The sequence below is a fragment of the Culicoides brevitarsis genome, chromosome 2 (assembly GCF_036172545.1).
Source record: "Culicoides brevitarsis isolate CSIRO-B50_1 chromosome 2, AGI_CSIRO_Cbre_v1, whole genome shotgun sequence".
NCBI classification, from domain to species: domain Eukaryota; kingdom Metazoa; phylum Arthropoda; class Insecta; order Diptera; family Ceratopogonidae; genus Culicoides; species Culicoides brevitarsis.
The window spans coordinates 46,256-72,066 of NC_087086.1; the positions used below are offsets into that span (position 1 = coordinate 46,256).

The window sequence follows — 25,811 nt, forward strand, 5'->3', positions numbered from 1 at the left end:
ATGGAATCCTCCTAATATACAATATATTATTCAAGTAAGTATATATACAAAAGAAAAAAAAATGAGCGGAGAAAACCGAGGTCTTTTACATACATATTTTTTTGTATAAACTTAGTTGTTGTTCGGACTTTGAAAAGTGAACGTTGTTTCGTTAACCAACTATTGTATCTTCGCCGTGTTTATTGTTGTAACAAGTCACATATTAATATAAACAATACAATACATATAGAGAAGACAAGAGACAAATTGCAAAATTAGTAATGAATTTAAAGCAACAGCAATATCCGTTAACAATGTCATAGTAGAGCTTTGTATTATGTTTAATAAATTTATTCAATTTTAGAATGATTAGTGTTGATATTTATTATAAAATTATCAAAAGATTACGTAAAAAACATGAAAGAATTATTTATTAAATTATTACTATTATGCGCTTTGTTGAAAAGTAAGTCTTCTTCCATTCATACCACAAATACCTATAAAAATTGTTATGAAATTTTTGAGATAGACGTTGGTGTTAATATTATTAACGTTGTCGTTGTTGTCGACTCAACTTTGCATTAAAAAAGTGAAATTTTTCAGTTTTTTTTCGTATATTTTATATGGTTTTTAGTTAACACTCTATCGATGTTACTTGTATGAGTTGTATAAAAAAGTATATGCCTAAAGATTTTGTTTGAAAAAAATGTTTCACGCGACATTCTTCTATCAATTACTTGAAAATAATTATTGTTATATCTTGAGTTATAATGGGTTACAAGAATAATAATTTAGTTAAATAAAAACTAGTTGACATTGATATTAAAATTGTTGTAAAGTAATATAACGAGTACTTAAAATAAATAAATAAAGTGACGCCAATATGTAATAAAATAAAATGCAATTGATTTCAAATACAGCCAAAAAGAAAGTTTTTTTTTTGTAATTATTTCTATTATGTCGACAATCAAACATCATTTTACAAAATAAAATAATCATAATAAAAAAAAATTTTTTTGACACACATTTAGGTTCTCTATCGTTACCATTAATTGTGCCTGAAGAGTTACCATCTATTCTTTCCTTGGTCTATTCAAACATTCCTCCTATCAAAAAAGGTAAGTTTTTCAGAATACTTGTAGTTTTGATGTTATTGTATAATAATATAAGTATGCGTGCGAGTTTTATTGACTCATTCGATTCAAATTCACTTTCAATTTATGCTGTGTATAATCATACCGTGCATATAAAACCTGTTTCTCTCATTTAAATCATTTTGATCGAATAAATCTGCAAATCAGTAGTGTCTGTCGGTAATTTCAAAGGTCTTCTTACACTAAAAGACGTTTGTGTTCGTTCATATGCATACGATATATGTTTCATTAAAGCTTACATTGAGTCGACGATTACATTGTCCGACATAAATGTATTCGCTAGATGAGTCTCAATTAATATCGTATTCGTTACTCCCAAAATATAATACGAAATTTTATTTGCAATTTAAAGAAAAAACATAAAATAAATAATAATTTGCGTGCTGCTACTGGTTTTGCTTGCGCTTTAATTATTTTTCTCGTGTTATTGAACTGTGTGAAAACTTAATTGTTAGCTCATTGATGATTAAAGCTGTTTTTGTGATACAACAACTAAAAATCAATTTTTTTTCATTTCAGGTACGGATAGCAGAGTAGGTTTTGGGTTTCGTCTTGGTGAACATGCTGACTTTCAAGTTTTGTTCGAAATTGGACCTCAAACGAATACAAAACCTATTGGTATGTTGCTCTAACACTGTCGTTGTTATTTTGTTCTTATTGTCTACGAATATTTTTGTTATTTTAAGGAGGAGAGGCTTCAAGTGATCGAAGACGTTATGCAGAAGTTTCCACAAAATCATCAAAAATTTCAAATTCATCATTTAAGGAGAATGTAAAAGAAGGATCTTGGATGGAAAAATGGTCAAAAAATAATGGAGTTCAACTTGAAACACCACAAAAGAAACAGGAAAAAGATCAGCAACAAAAGAAAACTGCTATAAAAAATGTGACTGTTGCGCCTGAAACTGTAATGCATTTATATCAACTTTTCGGAAGTCAGCATGCTTTAAGCAAAACTTCAACAGAAAACGTTGAAAACACAACGTCGTTACCAAAGCAGAAAGATTTGAAGAAAATCTCAGCTGAATTAGCTAATGTTGAATTTGACGATTTTTGAAAGCCGAAAAATTATAATGTAAATATTTTGGAATTTAAGGAAAAAATCATGAATTGGTGTACATAGAAATAGTTAAAATGGACAGTTACTTACTAAAGAAAACAAAATTTTACAAATAAACGGTGCTTGTCATGTTAAGATGGATACTAAGATTTTTCAAATAAAATATAAATCAAATACGAAAGGTTCAATGAAAAGTGAAAAAATATTTTTTTATATCTATTTATTTATCATAATTTTTTCATGTGTTTTTAATCATAACATATGTAAATAAATTTGATCTACATGTATTTCCAAAGTTTAAATCTAGAAGAAAAATACATATCAATTGGTATAATTATTTTACTTTATTATCTTTTGGCAACATTTATCCTTGAGCATGTGGATTTAGGGAACAAGTTCAAGAGATAAAGTACATTAAAAATTACTTTTTATGTACACAATACTAATACAGCCGTAAGTTTTATTTTTTTGCCATTTCCGGGACTTTCTTTGAAAATTTAGTGCTTATCTGCATACTCATGTAGTTGATGGATTAATCGTTGAAAATTTTATAATTGACATAAAAATATAAGCAAATGCTGTCTTTTTTTATTTTTTCAAAAATCAATTTTTTAAATTTTAAGAAAAAAAAAACTTGAATGCCTGTGAAAACGCTATTTATGATTTGTCATTGAATTTATTTAACCTGAGAACAATTTAATTTGTGTTTCATGATGTATTTAAATAAATTGGTAAATATATTTTTTCCTCTTTTTTAGTTGTTTATTGTAAACTTGTACATAAATTAGGTTTGTTTCTTTCGTATATTCGTAAAATAAAACATTTAAGGCACATAAATTTACATGCAAGTCGTTTTATGTACATTTTCGTACAACGATATGACTCACATGATCTTAGTTACTTTATTTATTCATATTCATAAAATTTAATTTATATTTCCCTAAATTTTTAATGGCTTTTTAATGGAATGTCATCATCTCGATCAATTTATTATTGGTTCCGTTATCTTTTTAGCCTTTATTTAATATTTTTTTACACGAATTATAGATTTTAACAAATTTTATTCTTATTATTGTGTCATCCCGTTTTTCTACAGATTTTGATACCTATTAACTATCGTGAGTATTGACAAATGTTTTTTTTATATTTCTTTTTACGGTATATTATCAATTTTAGATTCTCCTGCAGAAAATTTATTAAACGTACTGTCAATGCCATGTGAAGAGGACATGAGCAAACATTAAGTATGCTGTTGCAACTACAATGCTTCCTAACATGACAGGAAAACCAACCCTATAACAAATTTTTTTTTTAAATTTTCGAAACAGTAAAAAATATTGAAGGAGAAACTCACTTGAAATATTCGATAAATGTGAATCGATAACCGTGTTGTTCTGCGACACCCGCACAGACAACATTTGCAGAAGCGCCAATCAGTGTTCCATTGCCTATGTTGAAAAAATCGAGGAAAAAATTAAGAAAAAAGAAACATCAGATATTGGTAAGAAATATTATATATTTTTGTACCTCCTAAACACGCGCCGAACGCTAATGCCCATACGAGTGGTTGTAATGGCAATTCAAGTGCTTCATTTTCAGCCAAAGAGATTGCAATTTTAATCATCATCGTTGTCAAGGGAATATTGTCTACGAAAGCGGATGCAATTGCAGATACCTGAAAGGAGTATATTATAGAATAGGTGATCTATATTGAGGTCAAAATTTATGAAAGGTTGTTACCCATAAGATTAATAAGATAGCAACTGCCAAACGCGATTCTTTTCCAACAGATAGAATTACATTTTCAGTTTGTTTTCCGATAAAATCTATTAGACCTAATTCTGCCAAACATTCCATAAGAACAAATAGAGCCGCAAAGAAAAGTAATGTTGACCATTCAACACGTGCTAAAACTGCTTCCATGTCCTCTCTAAAAAAATATTGTTCATTTTTCAAAATTTCAATTTATTTGAACAAAAGCTACCTGTCTGCCAAAATCAATAGCAGTATAGCACCTAATAGCGCTGTCCATCCTAATGTTAAAGCACACAACGAAGGAACAGAGTGCAAAAAGAAGAAACTGATAACAAACACAAGTGTGATGCCGGATTTAACTAACAATGTTTTGTTGCGAATCGGGTACTGTAAAATGGTTGTATAAAAATGTAAAATTAATAAATTTGTTTTTATAAATGAAAAGAAAAAAAAAACTTTTATATACTTTGGCTTCTAAATCTTCCAATGTTGCTTTGTAACTTTCAATGGGGACAGATCCTGTTGTCAGCTTCTTCTTTAACGTACGTGTTAAACGAGTGCATTTCTTTTCTAATGTTTCTCTAACAATATCTTCATCTTTTGAGTACGACGACAATGAAGCAGCTGAAAAGAAAAAAATAAAATTCTTGGATTTGATAAAATAAAGTTTTGTTTTTCAAAATAACCTGCTCGCTGCCATACTGCAATTTCATGTCTTAACTCTTGAACATCTTGGGCTTCGCTGAATCGCAAATCGTTGATATTCTTAAATTTAAATCTCAGATGGATATAAGTTTGAACCATTACCATTAATATTCCGAATGCCATATGCATTGTGAATGTTGTAAAGTTTACACCCTAAAGATATCAAATTCCTCATTTCAGGATACAGTATATCGAAATAGAATTGCTTACGTTCTTCGCAATGTAACTGTTGGAAGCAATTATGACATTTGGCGGATCTCCAACAGGTGTTAAAGCACCTCCAATGTTTGAGTAAATAACCATCGACATTAATATAGGAACTGGATTTAGACCCATCACTTCACAAAGTCTTTAAAATAAGAATGATTTAAGCAATTCTTAAACATTTATGTAAATATATAAAATGGATTGACTCACCTGATTGTTACAGGAGTCATTAATAAAACTGTCGTGACGTTATCCAAGAATGACGATAACACTGCCGTAAATAAACAAAGGCAATTAACTAAAGGCCATACTTTTCCGTTGGTTATCTAGATAATGAAGTCGATAAGCTTTTGTCTTTTTTGTTAAATACAAAAAGAATATTTTACTTTATAAGCGTACACTGCAAGATAATCGAATATGCCCGTTTCTGATAAAATTGCAACAAGAATCATCATGCCAAATAGCAGCAAAAGCGTCTCTGTATCGATCCACGACATGATATCTGCCATTGATGGACGTTCATTTAAAGCTGCTAAGATTCCGATTGCCGTTGTAGAAGCTATTAATGCAGCAAATGTACGATGAACAAGCTATTAAGAATATTGTCATATTAAATATACAGACAAAAATAAAAAAAAGTTTGAACTCTACCTCCCAAATAATCATGACATACAATCCAAGAAGAACTATTGTTGCATAAATAATACCCACGCTTTGATCGATCGGAGTTGGATCATATGCAAAATTAACAGGTACATGGACTCCAATATTGTTGGTCATCACAATGCGTAGTTTAGAGTTCGTATTTTTGACTTTTTCAATTGGAATATCATCGAGTTGGAAAGTATGTTTTTTCTTCAGTTCAGGAACAGTGTCTATTTCTGTAGCTCCAGCAACGGGGATTTTCCAAGGTTCTGTAAGATTCTGTTTCAATAAAAAATAAAAAAAAGTTTTGAAGAAAATGACACAGAAGAAAATTACAGCTCAGGAAAATCTTACTTCCGCAGCATAATACAAATCTGCCATGTCTTTTGTTGTATTATGGACAAATGATTGCGGCATGTGAACCAATTGAACGTAAACAAAAACATAATTGTCCGTCAGATTGTGAAAATGTTCCCCCAAAAATGCGCCCTGTAACACAACGCCAAGTCGTGGATCCGGAATTTGCTCAGGAACAATATAACCTAAACGGAAAATATTAAACATGCATATAAAAGGAAACATAGTATACATAATTTGTACGTGATAAAATTACCTTTATCTACTCCTGAAGGAATAGACATTTGTCTGTAACTCAATTCTTTTTCTGTATTTTTCATTAAAAACACCGTGAATAAGCACCAAACTGCCAATAAAATAGCCATTTTAATCCAACCAAAGAATTTATGTGGCTAAAATATACGATCTTGCATGAACATTTAAGATTTCATCCTTGTAGTTTTAAAAAATACCTTTTTGTGTCCCGTTACAGCATCTGTGTCATCATGTTCACAAGCCTTTGATGTATCAAAATTTTTGTCACTGTAAGAAGATTAATAATTATACTTTACATGAAATCTATCTCGAAAATATTTAAGTAAAAATATCTCTTACACAGAAATTTCATGACTTTCCATTGTAATTGATTAATAAAATGTCATGAAATTTTAAATTTAAATATATTTCTCAAATAAACTGAGCAAATGCTCTGACGATCCAACTTGTACTAAACTCGAGGTTTTTATTAGATAATCTGTCTATCTGTATATAGTGCATCCATCTTTTTATGCTACTTACTCTTTCGAAATAGACTCTCCAAGCTCATTTGTTACGTTAATTTTAATGGACTGTCCGTCAGTTGAGGCATGATCATCTGAGATTGAGTTATCTTCGTTCGGCAACGGATCAGCATCGTGTTCAGGGCCTGATTGGTAAGCAAGAATAAGAGAACATGAGAATTCAAGAGTATTTCTAAGTTAAAATTATAAAGAGAAGCCAAACAAGTTTGTAATAATAATAAAATAATGATTTATAAGTAAATTAAATGAAAAAACCATTTAAATCTTTGTTTCTATTATTTTTTTTGCATTTTGATATACCGTATTGATAAATTGGAGATATATTAGATTAAAAAAACGTTTGTCAAAAGTTCGGTATATAAGTAGATTTATGGAAAATTTTTAATATTTGATCATCGTAACTAAAGAATTCGGTTAATAAATAAATATTTATATTTTTTAACAACAATAATCAGAATGAACCGGTTAAAATACTACATTTTTAATAACTGGTGTTTGCATTATTAATGCCAATTTATTTAAATTAATTTTAATTTTTATTGAGTAAGGTTTTGTTTTTATTTGTACACACATAAATTGACGACTGACTATCTTGATAACGTAAAAACAATTAACCACTTCAGAATTTAAAAAATTCTTGAGACAAGAGTAGTTTTGGGCGGATGTTTTAAAATATAGAGCAATTTAGAATTAATTGCTAAAATATTGCTTCAATAAGTCTCGAGGTTTTAAGTTTTCATCGAATATTCGTTTGTTTATTTTGAACAATAGTCAAAAGGAAGCATAATTTTTTGATAATATAATAAAATTAAAAAGAAACAAAACATCAACTTCAATTTGAACGCCTTTTATGTATGCGAGCTAAATGATAAATTATTACAGTACAAAAATATCGTTCAATTAAAGAGTGTTCCAAAAAAAGATGTTTAATGTTACTCCTTCTACTATTTCTTCTTCTGAATAATTTGATGATCACTATCTTGTTTTTCATACTATTTATCATTAATATCATGTGACAAATTGTGTTGCAAAATGCTATAAGATTTGATGTAATAAATTTTCATTTATTTTTAACCAAAATGACATTGACGATACAGCTGATTTGCACAGAAAATTTACAGAAAATGTCACATATTATTGAGTCAATCAATACATTCAGCCTACACGTCAAATGTATGCATAAAAAAGAAACAATTTTATAATAGAAGAAGTTTTTGCTTTGCATTTAAGTGTATGCTTGTTTAATGAATATGTGTAAAGTACGTGTAAAAGGATTTGTTAGCATAGTTAAGTGCAATAGATGGAAATTTTAAATAGAATGAGTAGTTGTAAAAAAATTCCTTCCATCGTTTTTGAGGAAACTATATTAGTTATGACAAACAAACAACACAACCATAACAAAAGAATTATTAAAATTTTGGGATTACAAACAAAACACTTTTTTCTCTTTCCTTACACTCATTATTGCGGCAACAAATTGGACCTGCAATATTCGGATTCATTTCTTTATAACGTACAGAAATTAAAATGTAATAAAAGTACAGATTTATTTTAAACACAATTTTTAAATTTTGGTAGTTTTATGAAATTTTGATATACATGCCAAACAATTTGTCCAAATAAAAGTTGTGTATTTCACAGTGAAAGGATTTGTTGTTTCTAAAAAGCTACACAAACGTATTCATTATCAGGAAAACCCAAATCCTTTCAACGTAATTCTAGTTTAAAAATAAGAAAATCAACTTACCATGTATTCGTTCATTCTCTTGACGAAAACTAGCTAAACTTGGATCTTGTCGAATTTTTTCAGGCAACGAACGCCATATCTGCAATGCTCCTTCCGTGACTTCACTAAGAGAGATAAGAGAATAATTTGATTTACTTCGATCACGTTTCTTATGTGGCTCTTTGTCTTTTTTCTTGTTGTGTCTTTTTTCTTCAGTGTCACTGTTTTCTGGCGTGTTTTCATGAAACCTTAATGATTTCAGTACATTCGACATGATTGTCTTTTCTTTGATTGCATAAAAGTGTTTCTTTTATACAGCAATAAAAATCAATCAATAACACTTCAAGTAATTTTATTTTTATTTATCATAAATACACATGCGATACTTTTTGGCATTTATAAGTTTAGTTGACTATTTTGTTTTGTGTTTCGATGTATTTTATGCAAAGTCGACCAAATGTCTACTGTGTCAGTTTAATGAAAATTGACTGGAAGTCAGAAACTTTTTCGCATTTCAAAATGTTTTTGTAAATACGATGATTTTCATTTGTTGTGAACAAGTGCGTGAAAATAAGTTATTTTTAGAACTTTATGTATATGTGTAGATATTTCGTTTTATTGAGATTTTTTGTTTATGAAACACTGTAGAGGTGACATTTTTTCACTTTTTTTTCGTATCTTCAAAACTTTTTTCCTCTTCTATTCAAAAATATATAATTTGTGTGATTCCCTTTTATATATTTCACTTTTTTCGTTGTTGATCAGATAAGCTTAAAGAAGTGTTCCCGATAACGCACATTTTACAATATAGGTAATTTATTTTGTTATGAACGTACGTTCAATTTAATAAAAAGAATAAAATAGAACGAATTTTTACACTTGACACGACAAAAAGGTTTTCTTAGAGATGCGTCGACGAACGCTTGTCCAGATTAACTGACTTATTTTATTTTATTTTATTTAAGTATATAAACACTTCTGATGGTCTTTCTCTGTATTGTCATTATTATACAAATCTGTTTGTGTTTGACGATTAAGGTTAATCTGTGTCGTTTTAGTGATGATGGTGTGAGAAATTTTGAATATCCAAATCTGTTCTGAGAAAAATGATCCGTAAAATTTGAAAAATATGTATGTCCAATTGAAAGTTTCTAAATCATTTGGAAGAAATTTGAAAAAAATTATAATTATCTTTGAAAGGAAAATCAATAGATACAATTCCCTATAAAACTATTGAATACTCTAAATTGAATGAAATTAGTAAAAGTGATAAATTAGTAATAAATAATATTATGGACATCCTTTCAACATTGGGAAATCGTGTATTAAGTGCAATGTCAATGTTGACTTCAGAAAAAAGCGACAAAAGATAAGTAGATTAAAGCACATAATGTAATTTAAATAAATTGTCAAGAATATTAAAGAAGACTTCCGTAAAAATTGATTATTGGTTTACTACTATTAACACGTTTTTTTTTTCACATACATGCCCAATTATATTGAACGTGATTTTTTAAATATCCGATTTAAATCACGTTTTGTTTTTTTTCGAAATCGTATCTTTTGTAAAATTATCAGCTATCAACAATACAAATAATCATATCAATAATGTCCAATAAAGATTTCTCTATCTTTTAATTGATCGCATTGCAATACCTACTCTGATGTTAAGATATAATAGTAAAGCTAATAAGATTATAAAGCAATGAATGAAAATGTTTATAATTGTAGACAAAGATTTTCAAACTTTATTATAATTGATTACTCATATTTATACGATAGGAAATGAAATGAATTAATTCTTGTCGTTCAACACACACAATTTTGAATCAGGATATTGTATAATTAGACTTTATTGCTCCGATAAGAAAAATTAAAATCGCATGTCTTGTTTAAATTAAATTTTGTTCATTTTGATGAAATAATTACTATCCGGTTACATATTTAATAATTTTGGTATTGCAAGTGAATACAAAAAAAAAAAAAAAAAATTATAAATAATAATTTAAATGACAATGACATGAAAAAGGTCAAAATTATTTCATTATTGTTTCATTTTACTTTTAAATACTTTTAAATTATGTGTTAATGTTAAAGTTATATACTTTCATTAATGATAAGAAATTAGTCTAATAATTAGAATATGTTATTAAAAGTATCATCTTTCAAATTGTAGGTACCCTTCTCGTCTTTTTGACACTTGACTCTCGGAAGGATGGTTTTGTTTACAATTCAATCAAGACTTTGTTATTCAAGTTTTCAGAGGGATATATTTTTTTTTAATAGCAAATTCGTAAAATTTTTGACTTGTTTTATTTTTCAAATAAAATTTTCAAGTTTTTAGTTGAATGTTTTGTCAAAAACAAAAATAATGCAACTAAATAACAATGTTGACACTTGTTCCAATTTTTACAAATATTTACAAAGTGTTCCTTCAATTAAATCGAATCAATTGTAAAATATTGCTTTGTAATTCTATTGAAAATCTGTTGATGTTATAAGTCTATTTTACACACAGATATGAATAATATGCACAATTAACTACAGAGAATCACTGCGGGTTTGAATTCGGTTAGAATTTTAATTAAATTCAGGTATTGTAGAGCATATTTTTCTTCGCATATCTAATAAAACTAAGCTGAATCAATTTACGACTCTGAACTCACTGACAATGGAAGACAAATTTTTATAGTCAAATAAAATTTGCGTATTTGTTTACCATGAGAGTATGTGATTTTTGATGGAGTTTTCGTCATTATTTTGTCTAAAAACTAATATTAATAAAAACGAATGCAAATTTCAATGACAATGCGACGTCAGGCGTCACTGATTTATTACTATACTAATATGATGATCATCACACCGAATGAATGAAGATTAGTAAAGATAAGGTTATATTTGGAAATAAAGGAGTCTTTTTATTCATCTCTCTCATTTTATTACAATGAGGTGAGCTTTTATAATAATATTTAATGATAAAAATGGAAGCCCTCTTAATTTTTTTATATTTTTTTTTTGCATAAATTTGTAAATAGATGCTTATTGATAGAAGTTACGAGAGATATAATAAATGGGGCATGCGAAAAATCTCGTGTACCACATAAATACGAAAATGATTTATTCCAATTCTTGAGGTAAGTGTTTGGCATTAATTAAAACTGGTTTAAAGTGTGATTAGCTAACAAATCATATGATACGATATGCAAATACAGTGTGTTGTTTAAAGTCATAAGAATATCCAGTTTTTTAGATTGGATATGACAATAAAGTTTTCTGAAATTCACTTTATCAGAAAGCTATTAATCAAAGCCAAAATTTTATCTGAGCAAAAAATAAGAGTGTTCCATAAAAATATATTTTTAGTTTTTATACAAAAACTGTTTCTTAGAAGCTTAAAACAAAAAAAAAATCATGATATTTGAAGTTTGAAAATAATAAAAAACATTATTTTCGTAAAACTTTGCTTTTTTCTTGCTTGTTCTTTTTGTGTTTAATATAAATGTAAATTTATGTTTTTTATTTTATTATTTATTATTATTTTTCTTATTTATTTAAAATATCATTAAAATGAAAATGAAAATAAATGAGTATCTGAACAATTTTCTTTAAGATACCTACATACATGAATTTTGTAATTATTTTCTTTTTTGATCTCACTAACATTGAGTGAAAAAGAGACTCGTTAAGAAAAAGAGAGTGTTTCTATATTTATCAACACCTTTTTTTATTTATGTAAGTGTCATTTTCCATTTTTCAAATCTTTTCGCTTTTTAATTTGTCGTATACATCGTTATATATCTTAAATTGATAAATAAAATTAAAGTTTCTTCTTTGACATGTACAATTATTAAAATTATTAAAAAACTATAATCATCAATAATATTCAAAAAAATTGAAGAAATAAAAAATTTGAATGCATGTGTTTTAAATAAAATAGTTAAGAATGTTACACAAATCTCGTCGCGTTGGCTGTCTTCAAGTACAAATTTTTAGTGTGGCATAGTAATCTAAATTTTCTTCGAACACTATTTCTGTGACTTCGATCACTGAGAAGTGTTATCAAGATTAAAAGTATCTTGCTTATCATAATATAATTACTATTCGAGATATTGTGTTTTATTTTTGTGTATTTTTGCCAAGTTTTTGTAATATAATTAATTATGGCTCAACTTACGTCACTTCGGGATATTTTTCCAATTGTGCTTTATTCTTCTTTCTTCTTAAAATTCTTTTACTGGCTGCCTTTATCTTCATTTTTAAAGATGTACTTTATTCTTGATTCTTTTGTGTATTTATTTTTGTTTGTCTGTAAAATGTCTTTTCGACTTTATATTTCTCGTTGAGAGTATTGGTTTTATTCAACACAAAAAAAAACACCCGAAGATTGGGAATTTAAGTTATCGGAGACACTCTTTCGTTGATAATGAAGATCTTACTGCGATTTTTAAATCGTTCGCTCTTCATAAACTACGTAATTAATTGTCGCATGCAAGAAATATTGTTGCAAATGTTCAGGCTTATAAGTTCATTTTTAAACCCTTGTATAATGAATTTAATTTTGAAGAGAAAACTGCACACACGATCAATTACACTTTTTTTTCTCTTAATATATTCAGTTGAATATTATAAGAGATTTTTGTGTGATATAACACGTTGACGTTGTTGTTGTATTATAAGTAAAGGCATGCTTTTAGAAATCACTAGAAGTATTCAAATTTGTACACGTTGGATCTCTCATTTCTATGATTTGCACTGTCTCGTATATCGACTTTTGTAATAAATATCAACTTCAAAATGTACAAGCAAATTTCCAAACTTCATGTAAGTAAGTGCACCGGTAAACTAGTTTAAATTGCTGCACATTAGCCAACGTGTCTGCAGCTTTACTCCAATAATAAAATTAAATATTTTGCATAAGTTGTTGATTATAATACTGTTGCAAAAACCTTTCATTTTCTGTATGTAACTGCACTTTTTAAAATTTTATCACCAAACTTTTTCTTTTCATATTTTATTTCCTCAATATTTTATAATTATTTTTTTAGAAACAAATGATTTTTTATCTTTGTGAGAATTAAGCATGTAAACGCCGAGTAATTTATATAAAAATAGAAATTGAAATCTTAAACTTTTTTTTCCACAAATTAGAAAAATAAAAGTGACTATAACGGCGTGGTTATTTTATGTATAAAAACAAGAAAAAACACGACAGCGCGAAACTGTTTATTCGACAAGCGCTAAAAACAAAATGCTAAATAAAATGTAAGAGACGACTACTCTTTTGAATCTATGTTGCCTGCAAAAAGTTTTTTATACTTTTGTGTTGAAATATGCACACTCGATGTCGTCTCTTCCGTAGATACAGCAGCACAGATAGTGAATACAAACCGCGCGCATATGTGGTCAGTCAATATTTACACATGTTCGGGTTTTTGTAAAGTTAGTTGATTCTACAGTGTAGAAACGTTGTTCGCCGCATTCAACTCAAAACAACGATATGAAGCTTTTATTAATAAAATAATAATATAGATACGTTGTTATTACTGAGACATAGCGGTATATTAAATATATATGTATAGAGTATTAATGTTTTATTTTTTTTTTCTTAAAAAATCTATAACAACCATATATCGCCAATAATAATAATATGTCGCGTATAGAGTTTTTCAATTAATTACAAAAAAGTTTTTCAGTCAATTTAAAAAAATTAAATCGTCATTCAATTAGAACATTTTTATAGGCATGGATGTTGATGAATATGAGGACAAATAAATTACGAAATGCGAATACTTTTTTCAATTCTTCTTATGGTTTTGTTTTTTACAATACCATAACTGTTAAATGCCTTAATTTCTTATGAATACTTGTACCTGATGAGAATCCGCTTTCTTAAACATCTTCCATGTAGTTATATGTTTTATGTATGCATAAAATTGCGAACGAACATTCATTAACAACGTCTGGTTTTGTACCTTTAACATACACGTATGTCATGATATGGTAAAAATGAAACAACAAAGAATTCCAACAGGTGCATTTTTTATTTAGTATTATAAGTACAGTTTTTAAAAACAATTTAAATCATTTTTTTCGAAGTATATACGATCAATGTATCTGAAGATAATGACAATGTTCTCTCATATATGCCAAAGGAGACAACAATAATCAGCTATAAAACTTTTCCTGTTATTTGTAACCCATTTCACATATTACTCTTGTCATTATGAACGATTCAAGAATTGTCTTCTCAGAGCCAAACTTGAGAGATATGTAAATGAAATGTAAAATTTACGAAACATGACAAAATTGTCATTAAAAATATTGGGAATCATAAAAAATGTGAAAGTATTAAACATAACCGTTCACATATCAATATAATATTAACACTTGTGTACAAGGACATTCATTTGCTTATTTAAACACTTTTTTTTCTTATTCAAAATTTACGCATGGAAAAGGAATAAACATGCTATACTTTAACACATAAATTGAAAAAAGTACTTTAGACGTTTTTTTACTAACATAAGATAGAAAATATAATAAAAGATTATGATCATGATAAAACATACTATTAAAACAGAAAAAAATAAATGATAATCATGAAAAAGAAGAATATTCTGAACTTCATTTACAAAATTATATGCCTTTCTGTGTCAAATCCAAAATTACTCGAAATTTGTGATTACATATAGTTTTTCGTCAGTCTGTTACTATGCACAATATTGTCTGCCAAAATTGTAATTCATATTAAAGAAAAGGAAAGTATATGAAATAAGACGAAAGTGTAAATAATAAATAGGTTGCGAAAATTTTCTGGTCGATGTGTAAACAACAAACACTTTATAGTATATCATCATATATGTATATCAGTCATTCTCATTACATCGAATAATTTTGGATGGTTTACTTATCTTTTCAACGTGTATAAGAACATATCAGTATACTTCTTAATTATTTTCTTGTTGGAGTGTTGTGTACATAAAAGAAAGATTTGGTTGATTTTTTTCTGTACTGCTTAAGTAAGAGTTCAAGTATGTACTGAATGTTTTTATATTGATTCATTCAATAATAACTAACAGGAAAACAATAACACGAGTGTATTATGAGCGTCATTCAATATTTGATGTCGTCGTTATATGCATGTGTTCTATCTATATTTCTATAATTTCATTATAATGTATATATATATATTCAATGTCAACCTTTTAGACATTTTTGTTGGGTAAGTAAATGAAAAATTTTGAAGTTTCGGTTTAAACAATAAAGTCGTAGTATGTCATGGAGACGCCAATTGTAACACGAAGAAAGTAAGAAAGGGAGAGTCTCAATTGTCAAAGTCAATAAATTTATTACACATAAAAAGAAGAAAAACATAAAATACTTACGAAGGACATGGCGACGGTGTATTGTTCCGTGTATGATTAAGAATTGATGATTCATCCGTGTCACTTTCGGAAACCTGCACGAAACCCAATTTGTTTTTGTGCTTTTTTGACTGCTTCTTACTTGGCGGTAACAAGTGATTATTCGACATTATCTCTATTTTTATTTCGATAAAATTGCTTTGATTGATTTTCACATATACGTATTTAACATCGATACATCATTCTACTTTTATGTTTAGTATAGTGTCATAAATTTTTAAACAATTAAAAATAGGTAATGAAGGAGGAGAACTTGTAATTATTTCTTATTTGATGGGATCTATCGACACATATATATATGTATATAAATATAAGTAAAAAGTTTTTTTTTAATTGTAATAACTACCTTACACGTCGTGAAATTTCACTGATAAGATACAAGTTTTTTTTTTGAATTTCTATATGAGAAACTTTAAATATTGCATTTGTAAAATTATTTTGTTCTTCATAAGACCCAATTTAATTAGTTATCTTCACAGCTTTTTACTTCTAAATATAATCGTTATTATCGGTGGAAAATTACAATGTTGATGAATTGTCTGATAAATATCCTACGATGTGACAGAACCGTGTTCATATAACAAAAATCAAATCCATTTTTCACATTGTTTCGTCTTTTCACTTTATTTTAATTTTGACATTGAACTTATTTGTTTTCGCTGAGAATTATCTTGCATCTAATTGAATATTAAAAATTACACTTGAGGCACCTTTCTAATCTCTATATAGGTATATCCATCTGTCAAAACGAGTTCTTGAATACAACAAAAGCAAGCAAGCAAGCAAAAAATTCTACATTTACTGGAATTTTTAAGCATGCGCCCGTCGTTGGAAATGTCAAAAATTGTTGTTGTTATTGGTAAATGCGTGCGATGGTGCACACGAGAGAAGCAGATGTTTCTGTATGAAACAGTTACTATTTTTATGACGACTCTGTTGTAGGTATTTCACTTTCTCAATAACTTGCTCTCAGCAATAGATGTGCAATTTGCGTAGATATATGAACGTACGTGTGTCGGCAATATTGTTGTTTATAATAAAACATTAACAAATGATGGATGTAAATATCTACGTTAAGAAATTAAAATTTTTAGCGTTCTTTTTAACAAGAGTTTAGGTTGGTTCAAATGAAACCGCAGAAGAAGTTTCAAAATTTTGTAAACTAAAAAAGGTTTTGAAGAAAAATTTTTAATCAACATTTTTTTAAGTTAACTTATTTTAATTTATGTTATTTCTTTTTTTTTAATCAACAACAGTCATTTTAACGGTAAAAAACATTGAAATTTGCTAATTTGAACATTTCAAGTCAAGTTCACACATTAATTGTTTAAAAATTTTGAAAATAATTTTAAGTTTTATGAAAAAATTTTTTAAAGCAGATCTATGTTGAACTGTCAATTCTTAAGTACAATTTTGGTTTTCAAAAATTAAAAATAAAAAACAACCTAAGTTTTTGCTATCAATTAAAATTGTAAGAATTCAAAATTTTTAAAGGTCTTAATTCGAATTTAGAAAAATACTCTTAATTTAATATAAATATATATTCATATATTTTATTGTCTCTTCCAAAGGCTTTTTCAAAATATTTCAATATTTTTAGCTCATTGTTGTTAAACAATTATTAAAATTATGTCATGCATATTCTTTTAATAAATATTTTTTTCGTCCCTGTTCATTTCATGTAAAATACCTGTCGCCTTCGCACATTTTGTGTTATCAATTTCACTCGCCTCAAGTGAGGGTAAAGTCACAATGGATTTCATCTGCAATCAAATCACGAGCCTCGACAAGAAATTGTAAATATCAAGAATTTCGCAGATTAAGTAGTTGATTTGCATGTTAAATATTCAATGTTCATTAATTTGATTCGACAGAGCAGTAGGCAGATAAGTTGTTATCGTAATGTTGTAGAGAATTCATCAAATCTTTATAAGAATCTCAAGTAAGCGAGCCTTCTATTTTTTTTCAAATAAAATCAAGCTTTGAAATTATAATTTGTTAATAGGTACAGACGACAACCAAGAGTAAGAACGTTGATTGTTTCAAACAGTATTCGTAAAATGTCTCACTCAATAAAGAGCCGTCATACAAACCGTCTTGCTGCTGCGAAAAGTCCATACTTGCTACAACATCAGCATAATCCGGTAGATTGGTATGAATGGTCTGATGAGGCTATTCAGAAAGCTCAAAACGAGAACAAGATGATTTTCTTATCAGTTGGCTATTCGACGTGTCATTGGTGTCACGTTATGGAACACGAATCTTTTATGGATGAGGAAATTGCAAAAATTATGAATGACAATTTCGTAAACATAAAAGTTGATCGAGAAGAACGTCCTGATATTGATAAAATGTACATGACTTTTCTTTTGTTGATTAATGGAAGCGGAGGTTGGCCCATGAGCGTCTTTTTAACACCAAATCTCACGCCAATTACTGCAGGCACGTATTTTCCTCCGAAAAGCCGTTGGGGAATGCCGGGATTCGCGACAGTTTTAACGACAATTTCCGAACGATGGAAAAACGATCAGGAGCAATTGATGGCAACGGGAAGTGCTGTTATCGAAGCTATTCGAAAAAGCGTTGTTGAACGGAAAACACTCGAAGATGATGACGAAACGCAACACATTTATGCAACTGTTGAATCAAAATTTAACCAAGCAGTGAACATTTACCTGCGCAATTACGACAAAATTTGGGGCGGAAGTGCAGGAGCTCCAAAGTTTCCCGAAATGGCTAAACTTAATTTTATGTTGCATGCTTTTGTACAGGGACAACGAAACACGGAGATTCTTGATGTAGCGTTGAAACAATTAGATAAGATGGCAAATGGAGGCATTCACGATCATGTATTTGGAGGATTTGCACGATATTCAGTCGACGAAAAATGGCATATACCGCATTTTGAGAAAATGCTATATGATCAAGCACAAATCATGTCTGCCTACGTGAATGCATACAAAATCACGAAAAAACAAAAATATTTAAGAATCGCTGACAAAATTTATCAATACGTGTGCTCCGACTTACGGAATGGAAAAGGAGCTTTTTACAGCGGCGAAGATGCAGATTCTCTACCATCTGTTGATGCAGAGTCAAAAATTGAAGGAGCTTTTTATGCATGGACTTTTGATGAGATCAAAAATGTTTTGCAAGATGATTTCGAAAAATTTAAGGAAATAACAGATTTAGATGTGCACCAAATCTACATTCATCATTACGATATCAAACCAGATGGAAATGTAGCTGCAAGTAGTGACCCGCATGGGCATCTAACGGGAAAGAATATCCCATTTGTAAATGGATCTGTGAGAGAAACAGCAACTAAATTTGGCACAACAACACAAGTGATTGAAAAAGTACTAACATTAGCGAATGAATCGTTGAATAAAGTCAGAAGTGAACGATGTCGACCACATTTAGATACGAAAATTATTTGTGCATGGAACGGCTTAATGTTATCTGGTTTGTCGAAATTAGCAACCGTTAATGATGCGCCAAATAAGGATAATTATTTGACGACAGCAAAAGAGTTGTATGAGTTTGTGAGGGAAAATTTGTATGATAAAGAAACGGGAAAACTTTTTAGATCGTGTTATGGCGACGTTCATGACTCTGAAACAACTTCTCAATCGTAATTTAATTATTTTTCATTATAAGTATAGCTTCTCATTGTGGCATTTTATTATTTTTTTTTACAGAGAAATACCAATTTTTGGGTTTTTAGATGACTATGCCTTCCTTATTAGAGGTCTTATTGACTATTATGTTGCTTCGTTAGATGTTAATGTGCTCCATTTTGCCGTTCAGCTGCAAAATAAGCAAAACGAGTTGTTTTGGGATACTGAAAACGGTGGATATTTTTACACTGAAGCTAATGCTCCTAATGTGATTGTTCGTCTCAAAGAAGGTTCGTTTTATTCAATTACAAACTAATACTGTTTACTAATTATTTTCATTTTTTTCAATCAGATCACGATGGAGCTGAACCTTGCGGAAATAGTGTTGCTGCTCACAATTTGGCAATGCTTCGTTTGTACTTCGAGAACAGAGAGTACAAATTAATTTTGGAGAAACTTTTTCTCTTCTTTGCTTCTGTCAAACCATTTGGCTATATTTTGCCTGAAATGATGTCTGCTCTTTTAATCAAAGATGCTGGATTAGCAATGTTGGTTGTAATTGGCGAAGAATCTGAAGATACAAAAGCTCTATTTGATGTTGGGAGAGATTTCTTTGTACCTGGTATGATTGTTCTGCATTTGGATCCAAAACATCCTGAAAAGGCAGTGAGAAAAGCTATTTTGCAATTTAAAGGAGTAGGAGACAAAGCAACTGCTTATGTATGTGAAAAGCAAATGTGCAATTTACCAAACACAGATCCCGAAAAGTTTAGGAAAGAATTCGAAAAATATCTATTACCACAGGAAGGCTGAAATTAACTAATTTTGTAATGTACGTTGAACTTATTAAAAGGTTATATAAAATGCCGATAAAAAAATAAAAAAAAATAAAAACTAAATTCATAGGCTTGTTAAATATTAAGACAAATGGATATCGAATGGATCATGGAGATACGAAGGAAATTATGGAAATAGACCCAAAAAACGGTCAATTTTGATGAAATTAAATACTCTTAAAAATATATTCTTTCAATGAATTTATCAATGATTTTTAATAACTAATAGGTAGATTTTTTTTTTAATAATGAGACTTAAATTGAGAAAGCCCTTTGGTAAGTTGTAATGAATGTTAGTTAGCTCCAAATAAGGGAGTTTATGCAGACACATGTTGATATGAATAGTAAATGTTAATGTATTATGATGGAAAAAACAGATTGATCACAAACACACAATGTTGCGTAAAAATACTCATGCCTTAATATATTCACAACACAACGATATACTTGCACTTTTAATCTCAATTTTGCTATTTTTATGTCGTAAAGGTAAACAATTGTCCAGTTAGTGCCGACATACAAGTGATGTTAAAACTTCCAAACAACCACATAGTTTGCATGTTAATGAATAGTTATCATGAATCATAGAAACGCACGGTACACAATATAGAGGCGTGTGAAAATTACAATTGAATGAATGGAAAACAATCATACTTTTGTCGTTGTCATACAACAGAAAAAAACATCAACACATGTTCTGTGATTACAACTCGAACTCGCCCGTAAGTTTCGGAGATAATATTGTGTAGAATTTTTCAGGTAAGTCAGTCGTGAACGCAAAGTGAAACATTTAACATCGTCTGCTGATTTGCTTACCGCGCAAAGACGCAACAATTAAGTAACAATGTGTGAACTCTTGATCGCAATCATGCTGTTAATACTTAATTTTAATTGTGTACATTCAAATCCGCAATTAGACTTGCCTCCGATAACGCCGCCTTCTGCTCCGCGTAACATTCGACCAACCTTGCAATTTAATAGTTTTCCAGATCGCGATAGAAGTGCAAGATTCGGACCGCCATATGACGATGAACAAGATTTTACGACAAATAGAAGTAGAATTGGGGTTGGAAGTGGTCGAGAAAATTATGCGGGGTCCTATTATAATGACGATCGTGTTGATTGTAACCCAAATTGCAATCGCAATCGATACGACGGAAACTATCGAAATGGCGAACGTTATGATGAAGAATATTATCGAGAGCGTGAACGCGATTCGTATCAAAAACAAGAAATAGATTATCAAAATAATAGAGACTATAACAGACCTCGAGATGAATATGACAGAAACCGTTTTACTGACGATCGAAATACTCAACAACATCGTTACAATAACGATCGTGATTATTATTACAATCGAACACGATATGTCGATGATACGCCCTATAGCTATAATGATCGTTTCAATCCGCCAAATTACTATGATGATCCACGAAATGATCCCCGTTATCAACAAGAACGTGAGCGACTTAGGAATGTTTTGGCTGAAATCGATAAAAAGAGCTCACAGGAGTGCAATTTGAATGTAGCAGCACAATGGGACTTTGAAACAAACGTAAACGAGGCGACGCATGCACAAGCTGTAAGTACAAACCTGAATTTCTAATTAAGTATTTCCTGTGTCAGTCCTGCGTTTTAATTTTCTCATTCAATGAAACCTCTTAAAAGTGAACCATTGTACGATAATTTACGTAATTATGAATTCACAAAGTTAAAAAAGCAGAAAGACATACAGAATCTTATTAGTAAAACACCATTCTGTCCTATTTATCTCTTTGTACTAATCCGTAATAACATTGTAAAGGTCAAATTTAATCGGAATACGTGAGAAGTGCAGAAAAAGTAAACCTTTAAGGTCGACAAAAGCGCTTTTACATTAAATTTGTTTGTAAACGTAAACACATTTATTAACAAATGTACCTATTAAAAATAGTTTCTTAATGAATTTCAAAAACATAATTCCCATTTAAAATATTCGAGTGGATAGAAATGCTCAAAATGATCGATTATATCGAGTAATTTTCCAAAGTAAATAATTCAATTAAAAAATTAGGTAAAATTGATTTAAATTGTTTTTAAAGCAAAAAAATCATTTTTAGAAGAGAATTTCTATAAAAATATTGAGTTTAAATTGGAACAGCCTATACAGACAGACATAAAGTACATCATATTGAAAGAACAACAGTAAATTTTAATATAGAAAACAGAAAAAAGTGTCTTTTTGCATGTACCATGCGATGAGAATTTATCACATACTTGTTGTCACATATGCATAAAACACACAAATATTACGCTACATCTATTACTATATTATTGCCGTAACTTAAATTCAGGTTGTTTTAATTTTTACCATTTGATATACGATTTGAGTACGTACAAAAAAAACCACAGATAATAAAGGCTCATTGTTCAAGACGAAAATAAGAGAATTTAATTGAAGGTTACAGATGTTTAATGTTTTTGTATGTCTGTTTGCGTGTTTTTTTATTTATTTATTTTTTTTTTTGAATGCGTTAAGTTAAAAAATGATTCTTTTAATATTTTATCTATTTTTTCACGTTAATGACATAATCTGGTTTTTACGATAATTACAGCTTGCTGCCCAACAACGTTATGCTGATTTTCAACGATTGTTATGGGAGACAATGAAGCAATTCGATCAAAGTCGCATTTACGACAATTTTCTTTTTCGTCAAGTGCGTTTAATGTCAGTGATTGGTACAAATGCTCTTCCGCCGGATCAACTTGATAGATACAATAGAATCGTTAACGACATGTTGGCAATTTATAACTCGGCTGATATTTGCGCCTTCGAGCAACCGTTTAAGTGTGGGTTGAAACTTCAACCCCATTTGAAGACAATCATGGCGAAAAGTCGAGATTGGGATGAACTGCAATTTACATGGATCGAGTTTCGAAGAAAAACAGGAAGAGATATGAGAGAGTTGTTTGAACAAATGGTAGATTTAACGAATGAAGCTGCCAATGCAAATAGTATGTTTATTTTTGGTTTTTTGTTTCTTTATTTCCTTGTACCTTTTTCTTTATAGATTTTACAAATGCAGCTGATTATTGGATGTCTGCATATGATTCGCCTACATTTCGTTCTGACATGGAACAAGTTTGGACAGAAATTGAGCCATTATATGAATTGATTCATTCTTACGTTCGTCGCAAATTGCGCGAATTTTACGGTCCTGATAAAATCAATCGTGCAGCTCCAATTCCCGATCATATTCTTGGCAACATGTATGGGCAATCATGGGCAAATATTCTCGATTTAACGCTTCCTTATCCGGGCAGACGATTTCTCGAAGTGACTCCGGAGATGCAAGCTCAAGGTTATAATCCTTTAGTGATGTTTCAATTAGCAGACGAGTTTTTTAAATCACTGAATATGAGTGCATTGCCTCCCGAATTTTGGACAAATTCAGTGCTTGAGCAACCGCCAAATCGTCCTGTATTATGCCAACCATCTGCATGGGATTTTTGCAATGGACAAGATTATAGAATCAAAATGTGTACACAAGTAAATCACAAAGATTTGATACAAGCACATCACGAAGTTGCGCATTTACATTATTTTATGAATTATAAGTTAAGACCTAAAGTTTTTCGAGATGGACCAAACCCAAGTGAGTATCATAAAACGGAGATGTTTTCTTAATTATCATGTTTGATTTGCAAATATCTGAAATGTTTGATTTTTGGAAATTTTAATCAATTCAAAAAAAAAAAATTAAAAATTTAAATCAATTATCATGTGAATAAAGAAAGTATTCATCCGTCTTAATTTTCTGAATTGAAGCACAAAAGGATGTGTAACACGTTCTTTTTTATACTTTTTAGATACTTGAAATATTTTAAAGATCTATAAAGTCGAAAATATCCAATTTGTTCATTTATTAAAATTTTTTAATGTTTTCTCAGGTTTCCATGAAGCGATTGGAGATGCAATTGGTCTATCGATTGCAAGTCCTCGGCATTTGCAATCACTTGGATTAGTACAGAAATCTGTGGATGATACCGCTCATGATATCAATTTTCTATTTGCTCTTGCGATGGATAAAGTAATTAATTTGATAATTTTTTTAATGATCTTCTTAGATAAAAATTGACAATTTTTCTAACAGGTAGTTTTTTTGCCTTTTGCACTCGCTTTGGAATTTTGGCGCTATGACATATTTTCCAAACGTATCCGTAAAGAGCAATATAATTGTCATTGGTGGTTATTACGCGAGCAGTATGGCGGCATTAAACCTCCCGTGCTGAGATCTGAACTTGATTTTGATATGGGCTCCAAGTATCACGTGCCCGCAAACATTCCATACATGAGGTAAGTACAAAAGAAAAACAAAAATTACTTTAACGAAATTGCATCATTTGACGAAATTGAGTTAGTTGATTGTCCCAATTATTCCAATACGAAATAATAAAACCATGCAAATTGTCCGTATTTCTAAAAGTAAATCAGTGTCTTAGTAGAAAAGTGTTTGTTGTGTGACAAAAAGAAATAATTACTGAAATGCCAAATGAAGCACAACCGTCAGTACGTTGTCTCTTTGCATTTCATTATATTCGTATACAAATAACAGAAATTTGGGTTTTCTAACTGAATTACCGCCGATTAATATAAATACTGAATGTTCTGTAAAAAAATCAATCATTCCGTCGTCTTGCTTCAAATGGAAAACAAAGTGAAAAACAATTAAAATGAAACACCATCTGAATATTTGGCTTGTGCTTGTCGGTTTCGCGTTTCTCATAAGTTTCTCAACGATAAGTGCACGCGACGATGAAAAATCTTCAGAGTTAACCGATAACAGTGAGTTAGTGCAAATAAAAATAAATGACAAAGATTCAGGAGTTACACAACATGAAGCACATGGAGTACGTGTTAAAAGAAGTAAAAAGGAGAGTGCTTTTGAGGAAGATGGAGGACACAAACATCACGAAGATCATTATGCAAAGAAGGGAGAAAAGGGCGATAAAGGTTACAAAAAGAAGCATCATTACGATAAAGGAGAGAAGGGCCATCATGACGAGAAGAAAGCAGCGGGGCATCATGAAGAAAAAGGAGGTCACAAGAAGAAGAAACACGAAGAGGATGAGGAATATCATAAACATCATAAAGAAGGACATCACAAAAAAGGCGGCAAGAAAGGGCATAAAAAGCATCATAAAAAGGGTAAAGTCTTTCGAAATCTTTCTTGAAAATAGCTAAGAATGAATTTTCAGGACACAAAACCACGGGCTTCCATAAAAAAGCACACAAAGACGAATATCACAAACATCATAAATTCTGGGATGATCATCATAAAGAAGGCAAACATAAGAAATACGGAGATGAACACAAATTCCACAAAGGATCCGAAGGCAAACACAAGAAAGGAGGTTCGTCGCTTAATATGAATCTTTTATACTACTGTAAAGCATAATGAAAACCATATTTTAGGTCATCATGAATCTGCTCACAAATCCGATCATCACAAGAAACATGGGCATGGCGAAAAGGGTCATCATGATAAGAAAGAAAAAGAATGGAAGCACAAACACGGATTCGA

General features: G+C 29.8%; 3 protein-coding genes across 4 annotated transcripts; 2 read left to right on the plus strand and 1 right to left on the minus strand.

The window, feature by feature from the left end:
- Window positions 1-144: 144 nt before the first annotated feature.
- Window positions 145-2,285, plus strand: LOC134831931 (uncharacterized). Its single transcript, XM_063845771.1, has 4 exons — window positions 145-445; window positions 1,011-1,097; window positions 1,653-1,751; window positions 1,820-2,285. The coding sequence occupies exons 1-4, from the start codon at window positions 397-399 to the stop codon at window positions 2,188-2,190; spliced, it is 606 nt and encodes a 201-aa protein (XP_063701841.1). The 5' UTR covers window positions 145-396; the 3' UTR covers window positions 2,191-2,285.
- A 158-nt stretch (window positions 2,286-2,443) lies between these two features.
- LOC134830528 (P protein) lies at window positions 2,444-16,578 on the minus strand. Of its 2 annotated transcripts, none has more exons than XM_063844037.1 (17): window positions 15,753-16,578; window positions 8,389-8,492; window positions 6,640-6,766; window positions 6,315-6,384; window positions 6,119-6,254; window positions 5,860-6,047; window positions 5,512-5,784; window positions 5,247-5,450; window positions 5,071-5,186; window positions 4,864-5,002; window positions 4,635-4,806; window positions 4,415-4,572; window positions 4,178-4,335; window positions 3,934-4,123; window positions 3,721-3,868; window positions 3,548-3,641; window positions 2,444-3,486 (listed from the first exon to the last, which is right to left on the minus strand). In XM_063844037.1, exons 1-17 carry the CDS (start codon window positions 15,899-15,901, stop codon window positions 3,402-3,404), a joined length of 2,511 nt encoding a protein of 836 aa, XP_063700107.1. In that variant the 5' UTR covers window positions 15,902-16,578; the 3' UTR covers window positions 2,444-3,401. The 2 variants fall into 2 exon arrangements, with proteins under 2 accessions (XP_063700107.1, XP_063700108.1); XM_063844038.1 differs by lacking the exon at window positions 15,753-16,578 and adding an exon at window positions 12,542-13,024.
- A 1,006-nt stretch (window positions 16,579-17,584) lies between these two features.
- Window positions 17,585-20,416, plus strand: LOC134831473 (spermatogenesis-associated protein 20). The gene is made up of 4 exons (XM_063845205.1): window positions 17,585-17,733; window positions 17,797-19,425; window positions 19,493-19,701; window positions 19,764-20,416. The coding sequence occupies exons 1-4, from the start codon at window positions 17,642-17,644 to the stop codon at window positions 20,222-20,224; spliced, it is 2,391 nt and encodes a 796-aa protein (XP_063701275.1). The 5' UTR covers window positions 17,585-17,641; the 3' UTR covers window positions 20,225-20,416.
- Window positions 20,417-25,811: the final 5,395 nt, after the last annotated feature.